This window comes from Argopecten irradians, chromosome 2, assembly GCF_041381155.1.
Source record: "Argopecten irradians isolate NY chromosome 2, Ai_NY, whole genome shotgun sequence".
NCBI lineage: Eukaryota > Metazoa > Mollusca > Bivalvia > Pectinida > Pectinidae > Argopecten > Argopecten irradians.
This window is the reverse complement of record NC_091135.1, coordinates 61,403,073-61,430,905: the sequence shown is the minus strand read 5'-3', so window position 1 is coordinate 61,430,905 and position 27,833 is coordinate 61,403,073. Positions and strand designations below refer to the sequence as shown.

The 27,833-nt window shown below is 41.4% G+C and overlaps 1 protein-coding gene across 1 annotated transcript; it reads right to left on the bottom strand.

Moving 5' to 3' along the window:
• Positions 1 to 1,242: 1,242 nt before the first annotated feature.
• On the bottom strand, positions 1,243 to 27,347 carry LOC138316158 (low-density lipoprotein receptor-related protein 12-like). The gene is given in 12 exon segments (XM_069257705.1): positions 1,243 to 2,097; positions 2,099 to 2,781; positions 4,014 to 4,139; positions 7,964 to 8,083; positions 17,769 to 17,888; positions 18,029 to 18,382; positions 21,819 to 21,980; positions 22,146 to 22,277; positions 23,313 to 23,518; positions 25,288 to 25,420; positions 26,038 to 26,097; positions 27,000 to 27,347. Coding segments are annotated over 12 exon segments (2,448 nt in total). The 5' UTR covers positions 27,028 to 27,347; the 3' UTR covers positions 1,243 to 1,773.
• Positions 27,348 to 27,833: the final 486 nt, after the last annotated feature.

The following is a 27,833-nucleotide window of genomic DNA, read 5'->3' as shown; positions in this document are numbered from 1 at the left end:
GCAAGAGATTTTTTTTATCTTAATCCAAATAAGCATACCACATATGTAACTAAACAGGATATATCCTTTTCATACATTACACAATAAAAAGGCTATGAAAGCTAATAACTTTTGAAATAAATAAAATAAAAATACAAAACAGGTAGCACAAATAGCATCCTACAAAATCAAATCACAGCGGTCATAAGTATTAATAACAGCAAATAAATATTGTACAAAATCAGTAACACATATATTAAATGGAAAGTTACACTATCAAATCTGGAATAGTTCTGTGGGAATATCTGGAATAGAACTATAATGTGAAAGAATGCATTTACAGTGTATTGGTTTATGCCATACAAAATTATAGTTGTTGCTTTATAAACCTTGATAAATATAGAAAAGGTGAACCCCTGTATAATGAAAAGTAATCCCGGATTTTCCCCACCGTTTAAATTGATCTAAACTCTATTGCAATATAATGAGACTTTAGAACTAAGGCACAGCTGCTCTACACTATAGGACCTTGTAGACAAAATAAGATGTGAAGATAAAAGATGTTCCAAATCAATGACCTTCCACTTCACAGTTCAATATTGCAGTTTTGAAACCATTAATGGCATATATATATATGTGTGTGTGTGTGTACCATATAGTTTGATTAAGAGATCATCCATGTTAACCGACAATGAGAAATAGACTCACATCTGTATAATGTTATATTTGGTAGTATCAGATGAGTGAGACAGCTACATTGGGTATTATGCTACATTCTTCAGTAACAGATTGGTCCATGAATAACGCCTCATTTCCAGATAATTTATTATGTATGTATATAAATAGACAGCCCCTAATATGATAACCTCAAGGAACAATCCTAAAAAAGGCTCAAAAATACAGAAACACAGTCTCCCCCCCCCCCCCCCCCTCCACATAAGATCACACTGTGCTTGTCCTTTGTTAAACTCTGACAATCAAAGACAAGAAATTACATTGACATACACATGATGGTAAAATATGAAGGGAGATTACAGCAATCCATGAGCATTGGGGATGGGGGAAGGACGATTCTATCAAACACAAACACTTGTTGTTTGAGCTATATGTAGAGGTGTAAATAAAATCAAAACAAATCTGAATTGTCCTGATCAATTAGATCAATGCATCAATACTACACCAAATGCATAACATTTTACCGATGAAGTAGTTTCATAAAAAGAATAAGACTGATTTTTTTGCTTTACAATAGTAATGGATTTTTTTGCTTTACAATAGTAATGGCCCTGTTAACTGATTTAAAATATGTTGTACTCATAAATTGACTATGAGTATGGAAGTCACCAACTCTTGACATTGTAAATAAAAATAAAAACTTTTTCAGCAGAAAGAAAACTGAGTCAACCAACCAGTGTGTACAAAAAAAACCCACAAAATAAAGCAACAAAAGATGTTTTACAAAGTCATGTCAATCATCTAAACCTGGTTATTTATGGGGTAAAATAGAAATTGTGTCAAGTAGGAAATGGATGATGCTTTACAGCTAAACCTTCAACCTAAAACAATTGATGAAAATTAAACTGAGCCCCTTTTTTATATTTGAAGAATGTTTAACTGCCATCAATATCAACAATACATTTCATCTTAATAGGAAAATATAACTTTTTTTGGGGAAAATCATGCAATAATGATATCCTATTTCTACCTGGTATGTTTAAAAGTATAAGGACATTACATACATAACGGTATTGAATCAAGGTAGGTACCCCTACCTTCAACAAGACATTACAAAAATCAAAATAACTCAAATTGAGATGAGTTTTCTCCGAGTACTATAGCATCTGTATCACTGGAGGAATCACTTGTCTGACGTGGCACCCTGCTGACGCCAGGATCAGTTATAGAGATGAGGTTTTCCCCCTGACAAAGTGATGAGGAAGAAGCACCCAACAGATCAGTATCACAGGATTTATCAGATTCATTATCGTTATCACAATTGTCTCCAGTGACAACAGAAGACGGATCAACACTGTCACATGAGGTTGTAGTGATGTCGCCACTTCCCCGGCCAGCGGAGATCGGCGAGTCTGGAGGTTCTGGCCGCCACCTTGGACGGCGAGTCTGGCTGAAGGAGATTTTGACACTCGTTACTACTACTATTTTCTTTCCCAGAATTTCTTGGGCGTTGCCATCTTGCTGTAATCCCAATATTATTTGAGAAACTGACATGTTCACCATCTTGCTGATCGGTGTCGTCTCCTGATTCGTCCGGTCCTTCTGTTGTATCACTACTATTGTCTGCTATAAGTGCTAGTCTAGAGGAATGAGAGTCTGTATTCCATGTCATATTGGAACTATTTACAGTCTGTGAACTTTCACCTGTACTTCCTTCAGGATGCTGGTTGTTTGTTGTATCAGGTGGACAGCTATCATTTTGTTCACCAGATTGACCTGCAGGGTTTTGTGAGGCTATCTGCTGTTGACGTGCTAAACGTGCGGTTCGACGCCGATGACGTCGAGAACGAGATCCTGATGTTTCATTCTGGTTGGTTTGTTCTGCAAGTTCCTGTCTGACTTCGTCATAAGGTCGTGATGTCAGCATGGCCTCGTGATAGGGCGGTGGGGCCCTTCTCCTCATAAACTCAGCATACATCCGTGTGAGTGGGGTCTCATGTCGTGGTCCATGGAACTGCTGCATCCGTAAATTGTACAGTTTACATGTACACCCCATGGCCACCACCAACAGCAGGGCACAGATCAGAGAGCCAGCCACAGCAGCTATAGTGATTAGATTGGTACTCCCTGTCAAAACAAAACACACAACATCAAATTAAGTTCATTTTAGAGGGCTTTTGTTATATCTTACCAGAAATGTATACATCTGTACATGCATGATCATTATTCACTGTTGATACTTACTGGATAAGTGTATGTCATCACTGTTACTTACTGGATAAGTGTATGTCATTGCTGTTACTTACTGGATAAGTGTATGTCATTGTTGTTACTTACTGGATAAGTGTATGTCATTGCTGTTACTTACTGGATAAGAGTATGTCATTGCTGTTACTTACTGGATAAGTGTATGTCATTGCTGTTACTTACTGGATAAGTGTATGTCATTGCTGTTACTTACTGGATAAGAGTATGTCATCACTGTTACTTACTGGATAAGTGTATGTCATTGTTGTTACTTACTGGATAAGAGTATGTCATTGTTGTTACTTACTGGATAAGAGTATGTCATTGCTGTTACTTACTGGATAAGTGTATGTCATTGCTGTTACTTACTGGATAAGTGTATGTCATTGCTGTCACTTACTGGATAAGAGTATGTCATCACTGTTACTTACTGGATAAGTGTATGTCATTGTTGTTACTTACTGGATAAGAGTATGTCATTGCTGTTACTTACTGGATAAGAGTATGTCATTGCTGTTACTTACTGGATAAGAGTATGTCATTGCTGTTACTTACTGATAAGAGTATGTCATCACTGTTACTTACTGGATAAGTGTATGTCATTGTTGTTACTTACTGGATAAGAGTATGTCATTGTTGTTACTTACTGGATAAGAGTATGTCATTGCTGTTACTTACTGGATAAGTGTATGTCATTGCTGTTACTTACTGGATAAGTGTATGTCATTGCTGTTACTTACTGGATAAGAGTATGTCATCACTGTTACTTACTGGATAAGTGTATGTCATTGTTGTTACTTACTGGATAAGAGTATGTCATTGTTGTTACTTACTGGATAAGTGTATGTCTTTGCTGTTACTTACTGGATAAGTGTATGTCATTGCTGTTACTTACTGGATAAGAGTATGTCATTGCTGTTACTTACTGGATAAGTGTATGTCATTGTTGTTACTTACTGGATCAGTGTATGTCATTGTTGTTACTTACTGGATAAGTGTATGGCATTGCCGTTACTTACTGGATATGTGTATGTCATTGCTGTTACTTGCTTGGTAAGTGTTTGTCATTGCTGTTACTTACTGGATATTTGTATGTCATCACTGTTACTTACTTGGACAGTCCACTTCATCACTATTGTCACCACAGTCATTTGTTTTATCACATTTCCACGTCTCATAAATACACCGCTTATTATCACAGAGAAAAGTTCCATTATGTGAGCCACATAAAACAGAATCTGGAACAGACAAAGATAGAGTGTTACAGTCTACAACAGCTATTGGACTGCTGATTCAAATATATGTCCTATATGGGCATGCTTTGCATGTCACACTTACAATATGAAAAGTGCTGTAGTTGGATGTTTAGGAAAAATTTCTAAAATCAGTAAGAACATTCCTAATATAACCTGCTTAACAGTCCCTGTACTGTACTCCCTACACTTCAGACTGTTACATGACCTGACTATAACATGTTTAACAGTCCCTGTACTGTACTCCCTACACTTCAGACTGTTACATAACCTGACTATAAAATGGTCAACAGTCCCTGTACTATACAGTGTACTCACTACACTTTAGACTGTCACATAACCTGACTATAACATGGTCAACAGTCCCTGTACAATACTCACTACACTTTAGAATGTTACATAACCGGACTATAACATGGTCAACAGTCCTTGTTCTATACTCACTACACTTTAGACTGTTACATGACCTGACTTTAACATGCATGGTCAACAGTCCCTGTTCTATACTCACTACACTTTAGACTGTTACATGACCTGACTATAACATGGTCTACAGTCCCTGTTCTATACTCCCTACACTTTAGACTGTTACATGACCTGACTATAACATAGTCAACAGTCCCTGTTCTATACTCACTACACTTTAGACTGTTACATGACCTGACTATAACATGGTCAATAGTCCCTGTTCTATACTCACTACACTTTAGACTGTTACATGACCTGACTATAACATGGTCAACAGTCCCTGTTCTGTACTCACTACACTTTACACTGTAACATAACCTGACTATTAAATGGTCAACAGTCCCTGTTTTATACTCACTACACTTTAGACTGTTACATGATCTGACTATAACATGGTCAACAGTCTCTGTTTTATACTCACTACACTTTACACTGTTACATAACCTGACTATAACATTGTCAACAGTCCCTGTTCTATACTCACTACACTTTACACTGTTACATAACCTGACTATAACATGGTCAACAGTCCCTGTTCTATACTCACTACACTTTAGACTGTTACATGACCTGACTATAACATGGTCAACAGTCCCTGTTCTATACTCACTACACTTTAGACTGTTACATGACCTGACTATAACATGGTCTACAGTCCCTGTTCTATACTCCCTACACTTTACACTGTTACATAACCTTACTATAACATTGTCAACAGTCCCTGTTCTATACTCACTACACTTTACACTGTTACATAACCTGACCTGACTATAACATGGTCAACAGTCCCTGTTCTATACTCACTACACTTTACACTGTTACATAACCTTACTATAACATTGTCAACAGTCCCTGTTCTATACTCACTACACTTTACACTGTTACATAACCTGACCTGACTATAACATGGTCAACAGTCCCTGTTCTATACTCACTACACTTTATACTGTTACTTGACCTGACTTTATCTTGGTCAACAGTCCCTGTATTATTAAGCATTAAACTATCTTCCTATGGCATCTATGGTCCATAAAAATGCAAGAGCTTTGCAAATAATCTTCATAATACATGCTAGCGCATTAAAAGATGATTGTCTGCAAAGCTCTTGTGACAACACAATGGTCACGTTTTGGGTGTCAGTTATATCATCATATACTTCACTTTGCCTTGGTTAGTTAAGATAGTAGAAGTCACAAGTAAATGTATATATTACTCACTACACTTCAAAATGTTACATGACCTGACTATGGCCTGGTCAACAGTCCCTGTACTATATTCACTACACTTTAGAATGTTACATAATCCGCCTATTACATGGTCAACAGTCCCTGTACTGTAATCTCTACACTTCAGACTGTTTCGTGACCTGACTAAAACCCAGTTAACAGTCCCTGTTCTGTACTCCCTACACTTCAGACTGTTACATGGCCTGATTATAACCCAGTTAACAGTCCCTATACTTCTTTAGTTCAGACTATGACATGGCCAGACTATAACCCAGTTAACAGTCCCTGAACTATATTCACTACAGTTCAGACTGTTACATGGCCTGACTTTAACCCAGTTAACAGTCCCTGTAATATACTCACTACAGTTCAGATTGTTACATGGCCCGACTATAATCCAGTTAACAGTCCCTCTGCTATACTTACAATACTACAGTTCAGACTGTTACATGGCCTGACTATAACCCAGTTAACAGTCCCTATACTTACTACAGCTCAGACTGTTACATGGCCTGACTATTACCCATTTAAAAGTCCCTATACTTACTTCAGTTCAGACTATTACATGGCCGGACTATTTACCAGTTAACAGTCCCTATACTTTCTGCAGTTCAGTCTGTAACATGGTCAGACTATTACTCAGTTTACAGTCCCTATACTTACTGCAATTGAGTCTGTTACATGGTCAGACTATTACCTAGTAAACAGTTCCTATACTCACTAAAGTTCAGACTGTTACATGGTCAGACTATTACCTAGTAAACAAATCCTATACTCACTAAAGTTCAGACTGTTACATGGCTGATCTATAACCCAGTTAACAGTTCCTATACTTACTACAGTTCAGACTATTACATGGCCTGACTTTTACCCAGTTAACAGTCCCTGTACTATATTCACTACACTTTAGAATGTTACATAATCCGCCTATTACATGGTCAACAGTCCCTGTACTGTAATCTCTACACTTCAGACTGTTTCGTGACCTGACTAAAACCCAGTTAACAGTCCCTGTTCTGTACTCCCTACACTTCAGACTGTTACATGGCCTGATTATAACCCAGTTAACAGTCCCTATACTTCTTTAGTTCAGACTATGACATGGCCAGACTATAACCCAGTTAACAGTCCCTGAACTATATTCACTACAGTTCAGACTGTTACATGGCCTGACTTTAACCCAGTTAACAGTCCCTGTAATATACTCACTACAGTTCAGATTGTTACATGGCCCGGCTATAATCCAGTTAACAGTCCCTGTGCTATACTTACAATACTACAGTTCAGACTGTTACATTGCCTGACTATAACCCAGTTAACAGTCCCTATACTTACTACAGCTCAGACTGTTACATGGCCTGACTATTACCCATTTAAAAGTCCCTATACTTACTTCAGTTCAGACTATTACATGGCCGGACTATTTACCAGTTAACAGTCCCTATACTTTCTGCAGTTCAGTCTGTAACATGGTCAGACTATTACTCAGTTTACAGTCCCTATACTTACTGCAATTGAGTCTGTTACATGGTCAGACTATTACCTAGTAAACAGTTCCTATACTCACTAAAGTTCAGACTGTTACATGGTCAGACTATTACCTAGTAAACAAATCCTATACTCACTTAAGTTCAGACTGTTACATGGCTGATCTATAACCCAGTTAACAGTCCCTATACTTACTACAGTTCAGACTATTACATGGCCTGACTATTACCCAGTTAACAGTCCCTGAACTATATTCACTACAGTTCAGACTGTTACATGGCCTGACTATAATCCAGCTTACAGTCTTTATACTTAATACAGTTCAAACTGTTACATGACCTGACTATTACCCATTTAACAGTCCCTATTACTTACTACAGTATACAGTTGTTTCAAGTCTTTTCAGTCAACAGCCAAAACTCTTTCCCTAGGTGTTGGGACCAACCTGATGAACTGTTTCCCGAGGCCAGACTACAGTCAAACTATTGACCGGTCAATAGGCGAAATAACTTCATTTACATTTACATAGAGAGTCAGTTAACAATTCAGAGTCCCTGTACTTTATTCACTACAGTTCAGACTGTTACATGGCCGGACTATTACCCAGTTAACAATCCCTATACTTACTACAGTTCAGTTCATCCTCCAGCTCGGCACATCGTGAGATTCCATTACACCTCTGCTTCTCCTCATAACATTGTCGACTGTCTTTTAGGCCACAGCGGAAGTGATCCTTGTCACATGAACCTAAAACAAATGTTCTATTCTGTTTACAAGGGACACATCAACATCTTTATGATGTGGTCATTTATAATGACATGCTGAACAATGCCTGAATGACTTGTAGCCTTCAAATGTCACAGACTTTATGAAACCATTAACTGTTTTAAAATGCACTGAAGAGCTACTAAGAAAGACAATTGTTTACAATAACAAGAGGTCCATGGGTCTTAACGGTCATCTGACTCATGGCACAAAACAACAAAGTCACAGTATAAAGTATTGGTTAACGATTAATATAAACAATACAAGGAACTCCTTAGGTGAATATGTAAGTTTCTGAAGTAGGTAAATGTCATTTGTTGAACTTGGTAGCCCTTCATCCATATATGGTTGTAACCCATTCAAGGATTAATATAAGGAGGAGTCAGATTTTAAAGCCAAATTTCAGCAAATGTTGTTCGGCATCAATTAAAACCCCTATAGACCAATTTTCATTGAGATCGGAGACCGAAACCTGAAACAGGAAATGGGCCAGCTAAAATTAAGAAAATTTGCCCTTTTGGGGCCCCACCCCTCAGCCCCTAGGGGTCGGACCAGGCTCATTTATATAAAATATGATTGTCCTTCCCCAATGATGTTTCACACCAAATATGGATGAAATTCATCCAAGGATGAAGGAGGAGTAGGATTTTAAAACTAAATTTAAGAAAATTTCCCCATTTGGGGCCCCACCCCTCAGCCCCTAGGGGTCGGACCAGGCTCATTTATATCCAGGCTCATTTATATAAAATTTGATTGTCTTTCCCCAATGATGTTTCACACCAAATATGGATGAAATCAATCCAAGGATGAAGGAGGAATAGGATTTTAAAGCTTAAATAAAGAAAATTTGCCCTTTTGGGGTCCCACCCCTCAGCCCCTAGGTGTCGGACCTATCTCATATATAAAAAATATGATTGTCCTTCCCCAATGATGTTTCACACTAAATATGGATGAAATCCATCCAAGGATGAAGGAGGAGTAGGATTTTAAAGTTTAAATTAAGAAAATTTGCCCTTTTGGGGCCCCACCCCTCAGCCCCTAGGGGTCGGACCTATCTCATATATATAAAATATGATTGTCCTTCCCAAATAATGTTTCACACTAAATATGGATGAAATCCATCCAAGGATGAAGGAGGAGTAGGATTTTAAAGCTAAAATTAGCAAATCTGCCCTTTTGGGGCCCCACCCCTCAGCCCCTAGGGGTCGGACCAGGCTCATTTATATAAAATATGATTGTCCTTCCCCAATGATGTTTCAAATAAAATATGGATGAAATCCATCAAAGGATGAAGGAGGAGTAAGCTTTTGTATAAATAGTCTTACGCACGACGCACGACGCACGGCGCACGGCGCAAGACGACGGACAAAACACGATGACAATAGGTCATCCTGACCTTCGGTCAGATGACCTAAAACATATATATTTGCCCATCAGGCCCTTGAAACCAGTCAGTGATTTAATATAACTGACTTTTCAATCTATGAAGAGTATCTGGTTCCATCAAATCTGAATTCAGAAGATTTTTTTTCTTACTTTAGTCATTTTGACCCCTTTTGGCCCCGCCCATCTACCCCTGGAGGTTGGCCAGGACCAATATGGATATGATGCTAAAATGCTATCACAGGGTAATAACTAACCAATTATGACCTCTTGAAAATTAAGCAAATAATGCTCATAAATGTGTTTTTCCAATATCAATTAAAATATATTTGACCCCTAATCAGGGGAAAGTCAGAGATGGCAGGGCCATGAAATTCACAATTTTTGTAAAGGGCCTTAAAAAGACCTTCCAATCTATGAAGAGTATTTGGTTCCATCAAATTTGTAAATTCAGAAGGAGACTTTTGAAATTTTAGCCATTTTGACCAATTTTGGCCCCACCCTCTAGCCCCTGGGGGTCAGCCAGGACCAATATGGATATGATGTTAAAAAACTATCTCAGGCTAAACATTCTAACCCAGTTTGACTCATTTCCTATTAGGAATGACCAAATAATGCTCAAAAATGTGTTTTCCCTATATAAACTATAGTAAAATTGACCCCTCCCCAGGGGGGAACGTGAGACCCCAGGGTCATATAATTCACAATTTTTTTTTTTATTTTTTTTTAAGTTTTAGCCTATTTGACCCCTTTTGGCCACACCTCTCAGGCCCCTGGGGGTCAGTCGTGGAAAAATTGTTAATAGGATTCAATGGCCTTCTCATACTGATAATTCTGACAACATTTGACTTATTTCCTATGACAAATGACCAAATAATGCTCAAAAATGTCTTTTCCCTCTATAAACTATAGTAAACTTGACCCCCTCCCCAGGTGGGAATGTGAGACCCCAAGGTCATACAATTCACAATTTTTGTAAAGGACCTCAAGACCTTTCAATCTTTGAAGAGTATTTGATTCTGCCATTTCTGGAATTTCAGAAGAAGATTTTTGAAGTTTTAGCCTATTTGACCCCTTTTGGCCCCACCCCTCAGGCCCTTGGGGGTCAGTCGTGGAAAAATTGTTAATAGGATTCAATGGCCTTCTCATACTGATAATTCTGACAACATTTGACTTTTTTCCTATTACAAATTACCAAATAATGCTCAAAAATGTCTTTTTCCTGTATAAACTATAGTAAACTTGCCCCCCTCCCCAGGGGGGAACGTGAGACCCCAGGGTCATATAATTCACAATTTTTGTGAAGGACCTCAAGACCTTTCAATCTATGAAGAGTATTTGATTCTACCATTTCTGGAATTTCAGAAGAAGATTTTTGAAGTTTTAGCCTATTTGACCCCTTTTGGCACCACCCCTCAGGCCCCTGGGGGTCAGTCATGGAAAAATTGTTATTAGGATTCAATGGCCATCTCATACTGATAATTCTGACAACATTTGACTTATTTCCTATTACAAATGACCAAACAACGCTCAAAAATGTCTTTTCCCTATATAAACTATAGCAAACTTGCCCCCCTTCCTAGGGGGGAAAGTGAGACCCCAGGGTCATATAATTCACAATTTTTGTAAAGGACCTCAAAACCTTTCAATCTATGAAAAGTATTTGATTCTACCATTTCTGGAATTTCAGAAGAAGATTTTTGAAGTTTTAGCCTATTTGACCCCTTTTGGTCCCACCCCTCAGGCCCTGGGGGGCTGGGACCATATAATTCACAATTTTGGTTGACCTTTGGCTATGAAAGGTTTCTGCAAAATTTCAACAAATTTGGTTTAGTAGTTTTGGAGAAGAAGTCGAAAAAGTAAATTGTTGATCGCCATACGACGGACGACGCACAATGCACGACGGACGACGACGGACAAAAGACGATTAGAATAGGTCACTTGAGACTTCGTCTCAGGTGACCTAAAAAGCTAGTCAACTCTTATTTAAACAAGGTGAACCCATTCATATTCTGCACCTTCTAATAATCAACTTGCAAAATAAAAGGCATGACTTATGACATTCCCCCATGTTAGCTACCACAGTCCTTCTCATCTCCCCAATGTTACCTACCACAGCCATTCTTATCTCACCCAGGTTACCTACCTGAGCCCATCTCATCTCCCCCATCTTACCTATCACAGCCATTCTTATCTCCCCCATGTTACCTATCACAGCCATTCTTATCACCCCCATGTTACCTACCACAGCCCCTCTCATCTCCCCTATGTTACCTACCACAGCCCTTCTCATCTCCCCAATGTTACCTACCACAGCCATTCTTATCTCACCCAGGTTACCTACCACAGCCCTTCTTATCTCCCCCATGTTACCTACGACAGCCCTTCTCATCTCCCCCATATAATTACATACCACAGCCCTTCTCATCTCCCCCATGTTACCTACCACAGCCCTTCTCATCTCCCCCATGTTACCTACCACAGCCCTTCTCGTCTCCCCCCATGTTACCTACCACAGCCCTTCTCATCTCCTCCATGTAACCTACCACAGCCCTTCTCATCTCCCCAATGTTACCTACCACAGCCTTCTCATCTCCCCTATCTCACCACCACCCCTTTCACTCCATACCACACTTCCTCCCATGTTACCTACCACAGCCCTTCTCATCTCCCCATGTTACTACCACAGCCCTTCTCATCTCCCCATGTTACCTACCACAGCCCTTCTCATCTCCCCCATGTACCTACCACAGCCCTTCTCATCTCCCCATGTTACCTACCACAGCCCTTCTCATCTCCCCATGTACCTACCACAGCCTTCTCATCTCCCCATGTTACCTACCACAGCCCTTCTCATCTCCCCCATGTTACCTACCACAGCCCTTTCATCTCCCCATGTTACCTACCACATCCCTTCTCATCTCCAAGTTACCTACCACAGCCCTTCTCATCTCCCATGTTACCTACCACAGCCTTACATCTCCCCATGTTACCACCACAGCCCTTCTCATCTCCCCCATGTTACCAACTACACAGCCCTTCTCATCTCCCCCATGTTACCTACCACAGCCCTTCTCATCTCCCCCCATTTTACCTACAACAGCCCTTCTCATCTCCCCCATGTTACCAACCACAGCCCTTCTCATCTCCCCCATGTTACCTACCACAGCCCTTCTCATCTCCCCCATGTTACCTACCACAGCCCTTATCATCTCCCCCATGTTACCTACACACAGCCCTTCTCATCTCCCCCATGTTACCTACCACAGCCCTTCTCATCTCCCCATGTTACCACCACAGCCCTTATCATCTCCCCCATGTTACCTACCACAGCCCTTCTCATCTCCCCCATGTTACCTACCACAGCCCTTATCATCTCCCCCATGTTACCTACCACAGCCCTTCTCATCTCCCCCATGTTACCTACCACAGCCCTTCTCATCTCCCCATGTTACCTACCACAGCCCTTCTCATCTCCCCCATGTTACCTACCACACCCCTTCTCATCTCCCCCATGTTACCTACCACAGCCCTTCTCATCTCCCCCATGTTACCTACCACAGCCCTTCTCATCTCCCCCATGTTACCTACCACAGCCCTTCTCATCTCCCCCATGTTACCTACCACAGCCCTTCTCATCTCCCCCATGTTACCTACCACAGCCCTTCTCATCTCCCCCATGTTACCTACCACAGCCCTTCTCATCTCCCCCATGTTACCTACCACAGCCCTTCTCATCTCCCCCATGTTACCTACCACAGCCCTTCTCATCTCCCCCATGTTACCTACCACAGCCCTTCTCATCTCCCCCATGTTACCTACCACAGCCCTTCTCATCTCCCCCATGTTACCTACCACAGCCCTTCTCATCTCCCCATGTTACCTACCACAGCCCTTCTCATCTCCCCCATGTTACCTACCACAGCCCTTCTCATCTCCCCATGTTACCTACCACAGCCCTTCTCATCTCCCCATCCCCATGTTACCTACCACAGCCCTTCTCATCTCCCCCATGTTACCTACCACAGCCCTTCTCATCTCCCCATGTTACCTACCACAGCCCTTCTCATCTCCCCCATGTTACCTACCACAGCCCTTCTCATCTCCCCCATGTTACCTACCACAGCCCTTCTCATCTCCCCCATGTTACCTACCACAGCCCTTCTCATCTCCCCCATGTTACCTACCACAGCCCTTCTCATCTCCCCCATGTTACCTACCACAGCCCTTCTCATCTCCCCCATGTTACCTACCACAGCCCTTCTCATCTCCCCCATGTTACCTACCACAGCCCTTCTCATCTCCCCCATGTTACCTACCACAGCCCTTCTCATCTCCCCCATGTTACCTACCACAGCCCTTCTCATCTCCCCCATGTTACCTACCACAGCCCTTCTCATCTCCCCCATGTTACCTACCACAGCCCTTCTCATCTCCCCCATGTTACCTACCACAGCCCTTCTCATCTCCCCCATATAATTACATACCACAGCCCTTCTCATCTCCCCCATGTTACCTACCACAGCCCTTCTCATCTCCCCCATGTTACCTACCACAGCCCTTCTCATCTCCCCCATGTTACCTACCACAGCCCTTCTCATCTCCCCCATGTTACCTACCACAGCCCTTCTCATCTCCCCCATGTTACCTACCACAGCCCTTCTCATCTCCCCCATGTTACCTACCACAGCCCTTCTCATCTCCCCCCCCCCCTGTTATCTACCACAGCCCTTCTCATCTCCCCCATGTTACCTACCACAGCCCTTCTCATCTCCCCCATGTTACCTACCACAGCCCTTCTCATCTCCCCCATGTTACCTACCACAGCCCTTCTCATCTCCCCCATGTTACCTACCACAGCCCTTCTCATCTCCCCCATGTTACCTACCACAGCCCTTCTCATCTCCACCACACCTTTCATCCCCCATGTTACCTACCACAGCCCTTCTCATCTCCCCCATGTTACCTACCACAGCCCTTCTCATCTCCCCCATGTTACCTACCACAGCCCTTCTCATCTCCCCCATGTTACCTACCACAGCCCTTCTCATCTCCCCCATGTTACCTACCACAGCCCTTCTCATCTCCCCCATGTTACCTACCACAGCCCTTCTCATCTCCCCCATGTTACCTACCACAGCCCTTCTCATCTCCCCCATGTTACCTACCACAGCCCTCTTCATCCCCCATGTTACCTATCCTCCCCCATGTTACCTACCACAGCCCTTCTCATCTCCCCCATGTTACCTACCACAGCCCTTCTCATCTCCCCCATGTTACCTACCACAGCCCTTCTCATCTCCCCCATGTTACCTACCACAGCCCTTCTCATCTCCCCATGTTACCTACCACAGCCCTTCTCATCTCCCCCCATGTTACCTACCACAGCCCTTCTCATCTCCCCCATGTTACCTACCACAGCCCTTCTCATCTCCCCCATGTTACCTACCACAGCCCTTCTCATCTCCCCCATGTTACCTACCACAGCCCTTCTCATCTCCCCCATGTTACCTACCACAGCCCTTCTCATCTCCCCCATGTTACCTACCACAGCCCTTCTCATCTCCCCCCATGTTACCTACCACAGCCCTTCTCATCTCTCCCCATGTTACCTACCACAGCCCTTCTCATCTCCCCCATGTTACCTACCACAGCCCTTCTCATCTCCCCCATGTTACCTACCACAGCCCTTCTCATCTCCCCCATGTTACCTACCACAGCCCTTCTCATCTCCCCCATGTTACCTACCACAGCCCTTCTCATCTCCCCCATGTTACCTACCACAGCCCTTCTCATCTCCCCCATGTTACCTACCACAGCCCTTCTCATCTCCCCCATGTTACCTACCACAGCCCTTCTCATCTCCCCCATGTTACCTACCACAGCCCTTCTCATCTCCCCCATGTTACCTACCACAGCCCTTCATCTCCCATGTTCTACACAGCCTCTCATCTCCCCATGTTACCTACCACAGCCCTTCTCATCTCCCCCATGTTACCTACCACAGCCCTTCTCATCTCCCCCATGTTACCTACCACAGCCCTTCTCATCTCCCCCATGTTACCTACCACAGCCCTTCTCATCTCCTTCATGTTACCTACCACAGCCCTTCTCATCTCCCCCATGTTACCTACCACAGCCCTTCTCATCTCCCCCATGTTACCTACCACAGCCCTTCTCATCTCCCCCATGTTACCTACCACAGCCCTTCTCATCTCCCCCATGTTACCTACCACAGCCCTTCTCATCTCCCCCATGTTACCTACCACAGCCCTTCTCATCTCCCCCATGTTACCTACCACAGCCCTTCTCATCTCCCCCATGTTACCTACCACAGCCCTTCTCATCTCCCCCATGTTACCTACCACAGCCCTTCTCATCTCCCCCATGTTACCTACCACAGCCCTTCTCATCATCTCCCCATGTTACCTACCACAGCCCTTCTCATCTCCCCCATGTTACCTACCACAGCCCCTCTCATCTCCCCCATGTTACCTACCACAGCCCTTCTTATCTCCCCCATGTTACCTACCACAGCCCTTCTCATCTCCCCCATGTTACCTACCACAGCCCTTCTCATCTCCCCCATGTTACCTACCACAGCCCTTCTCATCTCCCCCATGTTACCTACCACAGCCCTTCTCATCTCCCCCATGTTACCTACCACAGCCCTTCTTATCATCCCCCATGTTACCTACCACAGCCCTTCTCATCTCCCCCATGTTACCTACCACAGCCCTTCTCATCTCCCCCATGTTACCTACCACAGCCCTTCTCATCTCCCCCATGTTACCTACCACAGCCCTTCTCATCTCCCCCATGTTACCTACCACAGCCCTTCTCATCTCCCCCATGTTACCAACCACAGCCCTTCTCATCTCCCCCATGTTACCTACCACAGCCCTTCTCATCTCCCCCATGTTACCTACCACAGCCCTTCTCATCTCCCCCATGTTACCTACCACAGCCCTTCTCATCTCCCCCATGTTACCTACCACAGCCCTTCTCATCTCCCCCATGTTACCTACCACAGCCCTTCTCATCTCCCCCATGTTACCTACCACAGCCCTTCTCATCTCCCCCATGTTACCTACCACAGCCCTTCTCATCTCCCCCATGTTACCTACCACAGCCCTTCTCATCTCCCCCATGTTACCTACCACAGCCCTTCTCATCTCCCATGTTACCTACCACAGCCCTTCTCATCTCCCCATGTTACCTACCACAGCCCTTCTCATCTCCCCCATGTTACCTACCACAGCCCTTCTCATCTCCCCCATGTTACCTACCACAGCCCTTCTCATCTCCCCCATGTTACCTACCACAGCCCTTCTCATCTCCCCCATGTTACCTACCACAGCCCTTCTCATCTCCCCCATGTTACCTACCACAGCCCTTCTCATCTCCCCCATGTTACCTACCACAGCCCTTCTCATCTCCCCCATGTTACCTACCACAGCCCTTCTCATCTCCCCCATGTTACCTACCACAGCCATTCTCATCTCCCCCATGTTACCTACCACAGCCCTTCTCATCTCTCCCCCATGTTACCTACCACAGCCCTTCTCATCTCCCCCATGTTACCTACCACAGCCCTTCTCATCTCCCCCATGTTACCTACCACAGCCCTTCTCATCTCCCCCATGTTACCTACCACAGCCCTTCTCATCTCCCCCATGTTACCTACCACAGCCCTTCTCATCTCCCCCATGTTACCTACCACAGCCCTTCTCATCTCCCCATGTTACCTACCACAGCCCTTCTCATCTCCCCCATGTTACCTACCACAGCCCTTCTCATCTCCCCATGTTATCTTACCTACCACAGCCCTTCTCATCTCCCCCATGTTACCTACCACAGCCCTTCTCATCTCCCCCATGTTACCTACCACAGCCCTTCTCATCTCCCCCATGTTACCTACCACAGCCCTTCTCATCTCCCCCATGTTACCTACCACAGCCCTTCTCATCTCCCCCATGTTACCTACCACAGCCCTTCTCATCTCCCCCATGTTACCTACCACAGCCCTTCTCATCTCCCCCATGTTACCTACCACAGCCCTTCTCATCTCCCCCATGTTACCTACCACAGCCCTTCTCATCTCCCCCATGTTACCTACCACAGCCCTTCTCATCTCTCCCATGTTACCTACCACAGCCCTTCTCATCTCCCCCATGTTACCTACCACAGCCCTTCTCATCTCCCACATGTTACCTACCAAAGCCCTTCTCATCTCCCCCATGTTACCTACCACAGCCCTTCTCATCTCCCCCATGTTACCTACCACAGCCCTTCTCATCTCCTCCATGAATGCGACAGTTCCACATGCCATCACATGCTTTATCTTTAGGGTAACAGTCTTTCTCTATCGGTCCACACGATGACTGGTCTGGGAGACATACTCCTGTCAAAACCACATCAATAAGGACTATAGTATAACACACTTACAATATGTATTATATAATCAACTAAATTTTTGCGTCTAAAAAGTTATTTATTTGGTCCACAGAGACAGATGTTATCATCAACTGGTCACTTCCTTACCTTTCTTTTGGAATGTGATGTTAAATCCACTTTCAGCTCGGACACCATTTGTTTGGAACTTGAGAGTGATGTAATCAGATGTGGATTCCAACAGAGTAGGAACATTCTCTAGTCCCCCGTAATACACACCGATGACCTTGCCTTCATGGTACGTCCCATCATACACTGTTAGGAAATCGGTCCCAGCCTCATTTTGAAGTTCAAATTTTACAAACCTAAGTTGAACCTGAGCAGACATATCCTGGACATGGATTGTCCAAGTACAGTTGAGATTGTTGAGGTAATCTTTGGGAAAGTTTGGTGATACTACGAACCCTGTCTGGCGGTCAATGTGACTGTTACACTTAAAGGTCGCTGAAAACAAAAACAAATATTTCATCTTAATATACTGTATTATATATATACTGATACCAGTGCTCCAAGAGGGATCTTGGCGCCCACCAAAGATTAATCCATGTCTGACATTTGAAAGAGGGATCTTTCTCTGAAGTTGAGGCCTCAAACTTGCCAACTTTCACAAAATTCACATGGAGGAGAAAGTGTGGAACGACATTTTCCAACTGAAACACATGTCGCACATGGTACAAATTGTGCATTAAATCAAGGGGAGATAATTAATCCAATTATTAAAGAAAAGGATTTTGTTTCTTTTTTTATCTAATGCTGTGTATGTGTAAATATTTATGTTGATCTGTACTCTCTTTTTATTTAAAAATAATAGTCTGTCTAATATATATTTAAGTTATAAAATTAATTAAGCAGGCAAAAACTCTGACAAAATAAACTAGAAATATGTTTGTTAGACATTAAGTGCTCGCTAAATACTTCCTAACCTTAATTTCCGCTATATGAAATCATCCTCTGCAACAGGTGTACGTAGCACTTTCCCTAATTATCCTTGGGACTTTATTGCAAGGAGATGGTTTACGCCCTAGGTGCATGGTAGTAAATACTTTCCTTCACTTCATCAGAACTTTAAATGTAAAATTACTTTGAAGTTCTTTGTTACATAAAAGTGTGTTTATTATCATATTGATATTGATATGATAAACTTGTTTCGTTGTTCAAAATAGTCGTCCGCTAGAACACCGTCCAGTCTCTGGGCCCGTGGTGACTTACCTGTGTCATGTTTGAACACCTTTCTGGGGTACATTAAATCTAGAGCTCAGACACTCAGACTGATATTTTATAATGTGTTTTTTTTATTCTGTTTCTCTCACGCAAAGCTGTTTAATTCTATAAATATTAATTAGAACTGCAGCAAATGCAGTCTATGGTCACAGGGTTTAGTAAGCGCTAATGCAACGTACACCTAGGACCTAGGATGATGTGAAATAAATTAAATATGTGGCTGGTACTAAAAGTTATCCGTTTCGTCACTTTCTTTTATTGACAATATAAACCTGAATTGCATTGTATTGTTCCGGAAGTTTCCAAAGTCGATCAGATGCTTAGAATATTGTGATGCAAGAGTTTGTATGATACGCCGCTTAAAGTTTACACTAAACAAATGCGTTTACTGTTACAGCTCATCTTGATTAGGACTTGTAGTCTTAAATGTTACACAGGCCATGAAACATAAATTCACAAATACTGTTCACTTTTATAACATATATAAGCAACTCATTGTCCCCCGTAAGGTAATCAGCAAGTCTGTATTGGAGCAGTCATTTCTAATTGATAAGTGGTCTTTCAAAATCAGGAGATTACTGTCTTTTTGAACAATACGATCAGGTAACGAATAGGGAGTCTGAAATAGGGAATTTCCCAACAGATTCGGGGAAGTTGGCAAGTATGGGGCCTATCGGCCTTCTTGTTAACCAAGAAGTTCCTAAATGCAATATGCACAACTGGGGCCCAAAGGGAACCTACATATAAAATTTTAAAAAGGATCCCTTGAGTGCTTTCTGATAAATACTGATAACAAACTTCAACTATCAAAATTCATGATGGCAGCCTGTCATCTTGCAGACCGATCGGTCCCAGAATGCAATATGCATAACTAGGGGTTTTGGTTTTCATTAGTTAAGGTCCTGTAAACAGCCAAAGTCATTTAAGGACGTGCTAGGTTTGTTGGTGAAGCAAAGCCGGAGTACCTGCAGAAAAACCACAGACTAGCGGTCAGTACCAGGCAACTGTCCCACATAGCATTTGAATTTGTTGTAATATGTCGGAACATCTTAACCACTGCGGACCCCAAACTAGGGCCCTAGGGGAACCTACATATGAAATTTGAGAATTTTCTGAGAAATAGCGGTAACAAACTTGACTATCAAAATTATCCCAAAATGTAATATGCACAACTAGTGTTTCACTGATCCAGATGTTATAACTTACGACAGTGTGACAAGTGTTTCACTGACCTAGATGTTGTAACTTACGACAGTGTGACAAGTGTATCACTGATCCAGATGTTGTAACTTATCACAGTGTGACAAGTGTTTCACTGATCCAGCTGTTGTAACTTACAATAGTGTGACAAGTGTTTCACTGACCCAGATGTTGTAACTTATGACAGTGTGACAAGTGTTTCACTGACCCAAATGTTGTAACTTACGACAGTGTGACAAGTGTATCACTGATCCAGATGTTGTAACTTATAACAGTGTGACAAGTGTATCACTGATCCAAATGTTGCAACTTACGACAAGGTGACAAGTGTTTCACTGACCCAAATGTTGTAACTTACAACAGTGTGACAAGTGTTTCACTGATCCATATGTTGTAACTTACGACAGCGTGACAAGTGTTTCACTGACCCAAATGTTGTAACTTCCGACAGTGTGACAAGTGTTTCACTGATCCAAATGTTGTAACTTACGACAGGGTGACAAGTGTTTCACTGACCCAGATGTTGTAACTTATGACAGTGTGACAAGTGTTTCACTGACCCACATGTTGTAACTTATGACAGTGTGACAAGTGTATCACTGATCCAGATGTTGTAACTTACGACAGTGTGACAAGTGTTTCACTGATCCAGATGTTGTAACTTATGACAGTGTGACAATTGTTTCACTGATCCAGATGATGTAACTTATGACAGTGTGACAAGTGTATCACTGATCCAGATGTTGCAACTTACGACAGTGTGAATAGTGCTTCACTGTTCCAAATGTTGTAATTTACAACAGTGTGAATAGTGTTTCACTGATCCACATGTTGTAACTTACGACAGGGTGACAAGTGTATCACTGATCCAGATGTTGTAACTTATGACAGTGTGACAATTGTTTCACTGATCCAGATGTTGTAACTTACGACAGGGTGACAAGTGTTTCACTGATCCAGATGTTGTAACTTACGACAGTGTGAATAGTGCTTCACTGTTCCAAATGTTGCAATTTACGACAGTGTGACAAGTGTTTCACTGATCCAGATGTTGTTACTTACGACAGGGTGACAAGTGTATCACTGATCCAGATGTTGTAACTTATGACAGTGTAACAAGTGTATCACTGATCCAGATGTTGTCACTTATGATAGGTTGACAAGTGTAACACTGATCCAAATGTTGTAACTTACGACAGGGTGACAAGTGTTTCACTGACCCAGATGGTGTAACTTATGACAGTGTGACAAGTGTTTCACTGATCCAGATGTTGCAATTTACGACAGTGTGAAAAGTGTTTCACTGACCCAGATGTTGTAACTTATGACAGTGTGACAAGTGTTTCACTGATCCAGAATTCGCAACCTACGACAGTGCGAAGTGTTTCACTGACCCAGATGTTGTAACTTAATATGACAATGCGACAAGTGTTTCACTGATCCAGATGTTGCAACTTACGACACAGTTTCTTATCCTCATCCTCTCCGTACAGACAGTCACGCTCCCCGTCACACCACTGAGATCTTGGTATACACCGATTACTACCCGTTGTCAGGTCCTCACACAGCAAACTGCTATTGGTACAAATCACAGTCGTCGTAGCTGTTGTCGAGGGGACTTCTACAAATGACAAAAACAATATACCAGGTTTAATTTTGAAAGTTATGAGATGTGACCAGATCTTAGGTTACATGTTCAATACACCAATAAGAGTTCATAGAATTTATCTCTAAGTTTTGATTTCTATGCTAGATACATAATTAAAGGTTCCATATCAATACATACTATGAGGACAGTCTGCTTCATCACTATCATCCTCACACTCTGCTACGCCATTACACTTCCACTCCTTATAGATACACTTCCCATTGTCACAGCGGAACCGCTCCTGTGGGCATTTCCTCATAGACAATGGACCTGAAATCAACAAACAGACAATATATGTGGAGTTGATATCAATTAATCTTTATACATCAGTACATACATAATCTTCCAATTTTTGCCACATATGTGTCTCTGAATATATTTTCTCTTCTTAGAAGATAAAATATCTAATTATGAGGTAGTCTTAGGACAATATTTGTGATAGAATACATTATTTAAATTGACACACAAATTAGACTTTTCATAATTTCTTTAAAGATTCTCCACCGCCGTCACATTATAAATGGTATTTGTCATTTGAACAATAATTGGTGTTTAATCGTGTATATATATGTCTAGTTAACACAAAAGATAATATGAAATAAGGGTTTTTTGGTTTTTGAGCTTTTGTTAATTTTTTCTGCAACAAAAAACAAATGATAATGATAAATACAATAAGAAACAAATGTCAACAAGAGTTAAAAGTTTGGGAGCATACCTTGATTATTTCCCGAGTTCTAACAGACAACATATATATACTGATCCATAATATTTAAAGGGACAATTCAGTGAATTCACAAATGCATTGCTCTACATTCCTTATGAAATAATTTTCATTGATACTGTTGAAATTCCAAATTGTTGATAAATACGATTAAGTAGGTACAACATGTACGGTGTACCCATACCTGAGCCAAAGTCATGCACATTAAATAAATGCAATACATAACCACTGAGGAGTTGATGAAACTATTTTTATTAGACAAGAACATGCATCTAATTAGGTAAATACACTATAAATACCTACTGTAAGAGCAATTTGAATACATGTAGCTCTAGACAAAAATTTCTTTACTACAGAAGGCAAGGGCCAGGGTTCAGCATACAAGGCATCCGACCACTATGTGTAATGGCGGACAGTAAGCAAATTTGAACATTTCACATACATTTCACTACAGTGGGCTTTTCTGGCATATCACAATAAAACCAACTTATCTAATTTCTATTAGAACTGGTTTGTTTCCAAAATATGTGCAATTTTTAATGTACTCTTAGACGGGATTGTCTCTTTAAATACCCATGACCTACCCATGATATACATCAGCTCGAAGCCCTTGCCCGTTGTCATGTAGTCAGAGTTAAAATGAATTCTGACATGTTTGGTATTTGAGATGTAAACCCTCTGGATGTTGTTGATGTCACCACATATTTTGATCTTTGGGTCTGGCCCAATCTCAAGGAAGTCACGGTCACAAGACTTCAGGATACCAGTCTCAACATCAAACATCTTAAAACTGAAACATATCAAGAGTAATTGTAGAGATAATACAGTATAGACATATTGAGATGTATTTCATAAAACTATCGGTACCTAGTACAAACATTCATTATATATAGAACTCTTTATACAAGGTTATATCATAATATAACATCAATAAATTCTCGTTTCAAAAGTAATGTTAGTTTCTATATTATTGTTAATCTTAATTACCAAATGTAATTATTTGGGTTATGTCACATGCTGGACCACAATGTCTGGGCCTAAAGTTTCCCCCTGAGGTTATGTCACATGCTGGACCAGAATGTCTGGGCCCAAAGTTTTCCTCTGGGGTTATGTCACATGCTGGACCAGAATGTCAGGGCCCTAAGGTTTTCCCCTGGGGTTATGTCATATGCTGGACCAGAATGTCTGGGCCTTAAGTTTTCCTCAGAGGTTATGTCACATGCTGGACCAGAATGTCTGGGCTTAAAGTTTTCCCCTGGGGTTATGTCACATGCTGGACCAGAATGTCTGGGCCTTAAGTTTTCCTCGGAGGTTATGTCACATGCTGGACCAGAATGTCTGGGCCTAAAGTTTTCCCCTGGGGTTATGTCACATGCTGGACCAGAATGTCTGGGCCTAAAGTTTTCCCCTGGGGTTATGTCACCTGCTGGACCAGAATGTCTAGGCCTAAAGTTTTCCCCTGGGGTTATGTCACATGCTGGACCAGAATGTGACATTGTCTGGGCCTAAAGTTTTCCCCGGAGGTTATGTCATATGCTGAACCAGAATGTCTGGGCCTTAAGTTTTCCCCTGGTGTTATGTCACATGCTGGACCAGAATGTGTGGTCCTAAAGTTTTCCCCGGAGGTTATGTCACATGCTGGACCAGAACGTCTGGGCCTTAAGTTTTCCCCTGGGGTTATGTCACATGCTGGACCAGAATGTCTGGGCCTTAAGTTTTCCCCTGGGGTTATGTCACATGCTGGACCAGAATGTCTGGGCCTTAAGTATTCCTCGGAGGTTATGTCACATGCTGGACCAGAATGTCTGGGCCTAAAGTTTTCCCCTGTGGTTATGTCACATGCTGGACCAGAATGTGACATTGTCTGGGCCTAAAGTTTTCCCCTGGGGTTATGTCACATGCTGGATCAGAATGTCTGGGCCTAAAGTTTTCCCCTGTGGTTATGTCACATGCTGGACCAGAATGTGTGGGCCTAAAGTTTTCCCCTGGGGTTATGTCACATGCTGGACCAGAATGTCTAGGCCTAAAGTTTTCCCCTGGGGTTATGTCACATGCTGGGCCAGAATGTGACATTGTCTGGACCTAAAGTTTTCCCCGGAGGTTATGTCACATGCTTTATCACAAACTAAGCTGTCATTCAACATTCTATAATGATTATGACATTATGAGTTATAATGGCTTCCTATCCATTTCAGCACAACCAGCCTTCAATCACTCTCAGTAAAATGACCACCTGTTTAATGGGACCGTGAGGTTCCTACTGGCCAATTACAACATAACCTGTGTATAACACACCCCACCCAGCACCACCACTTGACTAGACATTTTTCTTCCTTGACTAGTCTTTATAAACAGGTTTTACAGTAATTATGTGAAATGGATAAATGAGAAAGGGCTTGGATGACACCAGAAGGTTGTAACAGAGGGATAGGCTTAGAAGTATAGGCATGAGACAGACAATGGCTTCTGTAATTGGCAGATACAGCCCTGTATGACAAAGGAGTTTCCAATCACTATGTATTTATGTTTCTTTATTAATTGTTTGATATTGAAACAAACCTGATGGTGATGACATCGTTGGTGTTACCAGTGATGAACCAGTCCTTACAGAAGTTGGTTGGGTATGGTGATGGGTAGTTGGGGCTGGTAATAGTGCCATGATCCTTGTTGTACTCCTCACTCTTACAAATGTCTGTCAATCAAAATCACATTATACAATGTATAATCAGTCTTTACATATTACAGAGTTACTTCCCTTGTGGAAAGGTAGCAATCGTAGCATCATCTTTTGTGAGCGAAACTCAGTGTTTTCTCTAAAAAATATGACGTTCACAAACTTATGATGTAACAACCAATACCAACCCGCAAGGGCAGATAACTCTTTAATATCGAAAGACAGAATATGTACTTTTTAAACATGCTATCAATAATTGAATCTTGTTTAGCTTCCCTCTATGACTGAACATTCTACGAGACGAATAATATATGAAAATATTAAACCCATTCACCAAAAACATGATGATTAAAATAGTAAAATTTCATGGAGGTTATAAACCAAAATTACATGGATGTTTTGAATATGTTGTATCAAGATCTCTGAATCATGGCCATAGCCGGTATTTTTACCCTGCACTTCCATGCCAAAGCAGCCTGTAACTTACGATCACATTAAAAGTAAATCTAAAGCTTAAGCGTTTAACTCCTAATTATCAAATATTTATTTTCCTGTTCTGAAAACACTAAAGACACTAATATGACTAACATTCAATCATCAAATCCACCACTAAACTACATGTTTGTAAAACTTACCTGTAGACTGGGACCTGACACATGGACCCATCAGATTCATAAGGTACGTCACACTCAAAACTAAAATAAAACAGGTTCTAATCAATCATACATAGAGGATCTTACATACGTGGCTAAATGCTATGTAATATGAAAATTATTATAACAAGTTCAATAATTTGATATATGACAAGCCTTCATGAAAGTGGAATACCCGGAACACAGCTGACAGAGTATAAATGATCTTTATCAATTTAACAATAATTGGTGTTTAATCGTGTATTTGTATGTCTAATTAACACAAAATATAATACAAAATAATTCATTTTGCTTTTAGTATGTGCGCAATCAATACTTCATTCCATATAGAACATAATGCCACAGATTTTTTTCGGTATGCAATTAATTATCTTTAATATTTTTGTATTGGAGAATGCTGGTAATGGTGTAAAGTAAGTAACTTTTGTAACTGAAGAAAAATACTAAATTGTCTTATCCTGTTTTTGATGGCAAAAAGATATCATTTGTCAGCGGTGGAGCATCTTTAAATTTGTGTTCATTTCATATATGAGGTTTTATGAAACTCATCTCGAAGTTTTAATTTTTGCTTGCCAAGGGTCACAAAAATTAAAACTCCTTAGACTTGTTTCATAAAATTTAATATGAAATGAAAACTCATGTAAGATCATATATATATATTACATTTTAATAGAAGACCATATAGTAGAGTTGATCATACAGTTATTCCACTGTACACATATTCTGTTTTCTTCAAAAAGACAGCATAATTATAGTGCACTAACGCAATTCTGGAATTTTTAACACTGGGTACATGTGATTTTGTTAAATATCATTATGATAAATTATTATGAACAAATATTTGTTTACTTGAAATTTAAAGGCCCCTTACAAATGAAATTGTGTAAATTATAAAACAGACATGTCAATTTAAAACGCTAAGAACGCCTAATCTATTATCTAACCTTTTAATCCAAAATTCAGCATTGTCATTGTATATCCGGTGACATCAACAGACCATCTCTAATGTTAATACACATCCGCCATGAACACTATACATCCCGATTCTGTTATTGTTTATGTTCACAATGTTTGACAGCAGGTGCTCCCTTTGTCAATTTGTTGAGAGATTCCGTTCACCGGTCCATGGTTGTCCAGGCGGACAGTTTACAGTACTGGTTCTATGAAGAGAACTTCCTACAACCCGTCTTAAGACACAGCCATTGCTAACACGTGATCTAGATTATTTTCTAGAAGGACTTTTAGGGTTTCAATGTCCTCCATGGTCAACTTCCAACTTCCGCGTTGGCTTCCAAGTTCCGGGATGTCTAAATTCGGTATCGGAAAACTGTTTCCGGAAACCTTTTCCCCTACTTCGTTTATGCTAAAATATTCTAATGGTCTTTCAAATCGAAATTTTAAAATAAAAGGAACTTTGTTGCTGTAATACCAATTGTTATGATGAAATATATTAATATGCCTAACATCAACTAGATAGTAAAAATCACAGGGATCTAAGGATTAGTTACAGTTAACGTTATATTGTGTAACAAATTATATATTTAGATCAAGGAATAGACCCAGCGTTCGAAATTAACGCCTGTCCGTCTGCCCATGACCGGCAACTTTACATTAGGGCAGACAATTTTTGCCATGCAACTGGTCCTTTGACCCGCAACTTTTTGGTCCAGTTCTGATAGACTAGTCTACTAAGATATATTAAAAAATGAAAATAGCAGTAGCATTGTAGAAAGGTTGAAGATCAATTAATTGTACAAAACAAATTTTCGTAATATTCT